General features: G+C 67.9%; 3 protein-coding genes across 3 annotated transcripts; 1 reads left to right on the top strand and 2 right to left on the bottom strand.

Moving 5' to 3' along the window:
• Nucleotides 1-293: 293 nt before the first annotated feature.
• MICPUCDRAFT_58001 (uncharacterized protein) lies at nt 294-1,547 on the bottom strand (the record flags this gene model as incomplete). The annotated part of the gene is made up of 1 exon (XM_003058409.1): nt 294-1,547. One exon carries the CDS (start codon nt 1,545-1,547, stop codon nt 294-296), a length of 1,254 nt encoding a protein of 417 aa, XP_003058455.1.
• Nucleotides 1,548-2,086: 539 nt separating this feature from the next.
• On the top strand, nt 2,087-2,689 carry MICPUCDRAFT_17419 (uncharacterized protein; the record flags this gene model as incomplete). Its single annotated transcript, XM_003058787.1, has 1 exon — nt 2,087-2,689. A coding segment is annotated over one exon (603 nt), but the record flags the coding sequence as incomplete, so codon positions are not given.
• A 1,113-nt stretch (nt 2,690-3,802) lies between these two features.
• On the bottom strand, nt 3,803-4,192 carry MICPUCDRAFT_57999 (uncharacterized protein; the record flags this gene model as incomplete). Its single annotated transcript, XM_003058408.1, has 1 exon — nt 3,803-4,192. One exon carries the CDS (start codon nt 4,190-4,192, stop codon nt 3,803-3,805), a length of 390 nt encoding a protein of 129 aa, XP_003058454.1.

The following is a 4,192-nucleotide window of genomic DNA, read 5'->3' as shown; positions in this document are numbered from 1 at the left end:
ACCGGTCGTCGCGCTGTGCGAAGGCTGCGAGGAGGAGGACTTCCCACGAGGCGTTGGGTGCGCGTCGTGGTGCGGGTTCGTCCCGGAGGCGGTGCACGGCGTCGTGCCGCCGTGCGCGCGCTGCGGCGGCGGCGACGACGACGACGACGACGACGACGGTGCCCTGAAGTAGTGACGCGACGCGAAGGACGAAGAAGAAGAAGAAGAAGAAGAAGAAGACGCGACGACGACGAGTGCGAGACGTTCCGAGAACGAACAGAACTACGGCGACCCCGCCCTACCAAAACTCCTCCTTACGCGACGACGACGCCCCCGAGCCTTCTCGCGAACTTCTCCGGGTCGTCGATGCGCACGCGCAACCACCCGTCGTCGTCGTCGTCGTCATCGCCCCCCTCCCCCTCCCCCGCGAAAGCCCCCTCTCCACCCCGATTGATCCAGGGCGTCGCGCTCGGCGGGAGCGATATCTCCACCGCCGCGAGGAACAGTCCGTCGCGGTCGTCCAACCCGCCGAACGCGTCGTCGCTCTTTTTGGTATACCTAAAATCCCCGACGATCGGACACCTCAAGCTCTCCGCCGCGTGCCTCCTGAGCTGATGCGTGCGGCCCGTCTCCGGGGCGAAGTCCATCAACGTCACGCGCCCGTGCCTCGAGCACGGCGCGACGCGGTCGACGCGCCACCGCGTGACGCACGGCTTCCCCTCCAACGGCGCGTCCGCGACGCCTTCGCTTCCGGACTCCCAGCCGCCCGCCGCGCCCGCGAGCACGGCTCGGTATCGCTTCTTCGGCTCGCGCCGCGCGAACGCGACCGACAGCGACGTCATCGCGAGTCGCGTCTTCGCGCACACGAGCAGACCGGACGTCGCGGCGTCCAGCCGATGCACCGGACGCGGGCGACTCAGCGCCCCCTCGACGCGACGCGTCTCCCGAAGGTAATACGGCAGCGCGCGCTCCGCGTTCCACGCGCCGTCCCCCACGCTCGGCATCCCCTCCGGCTTGACGATCACCGCCATGTGATTGTCCTCGTACGCGATCTCGAGCCGCGGGAGGTCGCTCGGGAGGTCGCGGACGTCGAGCGCGTCGCCGCTCGAGACGCGCGCGACGACGGAGACGGCGGCGCCGGCGGCGACGCGGTAGTCGCCCTTTCGCGGGACGCCGTCCACCCTGAGCTCGCCTCTCCGGACCGCCTTCCTCGCCGCGGTGAGCGTCGGGTATCGCTCCGGGAACGCCGCGAGCGTCGCCTTGGCGAGGTTCCACCTCCCGTCGTCCGGCGCGACGTCGAGCTCGGCGTCGGCGTCGGCGTCGTCGTCCGGGAGCGGCGGGACGATCCCGGTCGCGACCGTCGCGAACCGCGCCGACGCGGAGCTCGACGCCATCGCCTCGACGCGCGCGCTCGCGCGCGTCGACGTGGACGGTACGCGCGCGGTGCGGCGCGGCGGCGCGGGGGTCGGCGTCGGCGCGACGCGCGACATGCCCCGCCCGGGCGCCGGGACGATGTGACGTCCCGTTACTGATATGAGGTGCGTTCTATACAAAAGTTTTTCACCCATCGCCCGGTTTCAACGTTTGATCGCGTCCCCTTTCAACTGGCCGGTGAACTATTTTTGTATGGAACGCGCCTGATTCTCGTCGAAGCACACTGGACAATCGATCTCGCGCCAGCAGAATTGTGGCGCGCGCGCCGATCGCCATGGGGGCGCCCGCTCCCGCGTCGACCCCCGGGGCCGCGCCGCTGATCGACCTCTCCGTGCTCGACCCCGCGATGCGCTTCGCGGGCGACGCGTCGTACCGCGCGATTCGCGCGCTCGCGCCGATCGCGCGGGACGCGTACGACACCTGGTGCGTCCTCGTCCTGGGGACGTGCGTCGGGCTCGTCCTCGGCGTGCTCTTCGTCCGAAGCGCTCGCCTCGCGCGCGAGGCGAGGGCGAAGGCGACGGCGGCGGCCAAGAAGCTGAAGGCTTCCGCGGAGAAGCTGACGGCTTCCGCGAAGAAGCTGAAGGAGCTGAAGAAGAAGAACACCGGCGGCGGCGACGACGGCGACGGCGACGGCGGCGACGAGAAAACCTACGCCGGACTCCCAGAAGAGGTGATGAAAGTCGCCCTGCAGCACCTCCCGAAGTGGACGAAACAGCCGGACCACTCGCGCACGGCGTGGCTGAACAAGTCCATCGACTGCTTCTGGCCCGGACTGGACACCGCGGCGTCGCAGTGCATCCGCGACAGCGTCGAGCCCATGCTCCGAACGATGATGCCGTCCTTCGTGAACTGGATCGGATTCGAGAAGATCACGCTCGGGCCGACGCCGCTCGTCGTCGGCGGCGCGAAGACGCACGGCTCCAACAGCGAAGACGCCATGCTCGAGCTCGAGATCGCGTGGACGTCCGGCGTGGACGTGATCCTATCCGCGTACGTCTTCGGCGTTCGAATACCGATCCGCCTCCACGACGTGCAGCTGAAGACGACTGTACGGTTGGACTTCAACCCGCTCGTGGACGAGCTCCCGTGCCTGGGCGCGGTGGACGTATCCTTGCTCGACGAGCTCGCGCTCCTGGACTTTGGGCTGACGATCCCGCCCGGGATCGACCTCATGGCGCTGCCCGGGGTGCAGCAGCTCGTGAAGCACGTCGTCCGCGGGAGCTTGAAGACGATGACGTACCCGGAGAAGATGTCGTGTCCGATCATGACGAACAGCGGGCACGAGCCCAGGGCGACGGGGATGATCAAGCTCACGGCGAGAGGCGGGAAAAACTTCGAGAAGATGGTCGGGTACAAGAAGGGGATGTTCGGCGGCGAGCAGTACGTCGTGCAGGTGTCTACCAGGGAGCGGCGGAAGATTCGGCTGTCGCGGAAGCACGGGAACGACCCGGTGTGGGGCGAGCTCAACTACTTCCTCGCGCACGAGGACACCGTGCTCGCGGTGGTGCTTTACGACAAGGGCATGCGCGTCGTCGGGAGGTGCGAGTGCGCGCTCGGACCGCTCGTGACCGAGGACGCGGCCGGCGAGTCGCGGTTGCTCTGCCTCCCGATCGAGCCGCCGGAGGCGTACGAGTGCGAGCCGCCGAAGCGGAGGCAGCCGGATCCGGACGCGAAGGACCCGGCGGCGGATTGGCAAGCGATCAAGACCGAGTTTGAGCTCGCGACGCAGACGCACGCGATGAAAGCCGCGGAGTTGAGATCGAAGACGCTCGTGAGGGCGCTCAAGGGGGACGAGAACGAGATGCGGGACGTGCCGACGCTTCAGTGCGAGCTCGAGTACGTGTCGTTTCGAAGCCCGGAGTTTGGATCGTTTCGAACCGCGTTCGCGGGCGTTAATCGCGCAACCCCGAAGGGCATCCTCACCGTCTACGTCGACCGCGCGAGCTCGGCGACGGATGAAAACAACCGCGTCCTTCGACCGGTCGCGACGTGCTCGGTCGCGGGGCAGTCATACACGACCGCGGCGCCGAAGATGATGACGTCCACGCCGCGGTGGGGGGAGACGTTTTTGTTTTTCAACGTCTCCGTGGAGGAGAAGCTGACGGTGACGCTGAGCGGCGCGGAGGCCAAGTCGTCCAAGCGCGGGGGGGAGTTCATGGGCGAGTTCACCGTCCCGGTGCGGGAGATCGCGATGGATCACGAGGTGTACGACGGGTATGAGCTGACGGGGTTGAAGAACAACGGGCAGGTGTTCTGCCGCCTGAAGTTCACGTTCATGCAAGGGTGACGTAGTTAGTAGTCCGCCCATCTTCGGTAAATAAAACTCGTCGACGCCGCGACGACGACGACGACGACGACCCCCCTCGCGTCTTCTGTCGTTCTTCTCTCATCACTGCACGGAGTGATTCCACTCGTCGTCGTGCGCGGTCGGGGACATGTCCGCGAACGGCTCGACGAACTTCCCCTTCTGCGGCGGCGTCACGCGTCTCCGCCGACGCGTCTCGCGGTCCTTCAGATTGCGCAGCTGCGCTCTCACCGCCCACTCCGCCTCTCGCGATCGCTGCCACGCGTCCTCCTCCGCTTCGAACGACGACTGCTCCGGCTCCGGCTCTCCGGCTCTCCCTCTCCCGCCGCTCGCCTCCTCCTCCGCGGGCGTCGCCGCGGGCGCCGCGCCCGCCTCGCCGACGTTCGTCGTCGCTCTCCTCACGACGCGCCGCCGCCGCACGTTCACCGTCGCGTCGCCTCGCTCCACCTCGCGCATCTCGCGCAGCTGCGTCAT

The sequence above is a fragment of the Micromonas pusilla genome, assembly GCF_000151265.4.
Source record: "Micromonas pusilla CCMP1545 genomic scaffold MICPUCscaffold_5, whole genome shotgun sequence".
Lineage (NCBI taxonomy): Eukaryota > Viridiplantae > Chlorophyta > Mamiellophyceae > Mamiellales > Mamiellaceae > Micromonas > Micromonas pusilla.
This window is presented reverse-complemented; position numbering and strand designations above follow the sequence as displayed.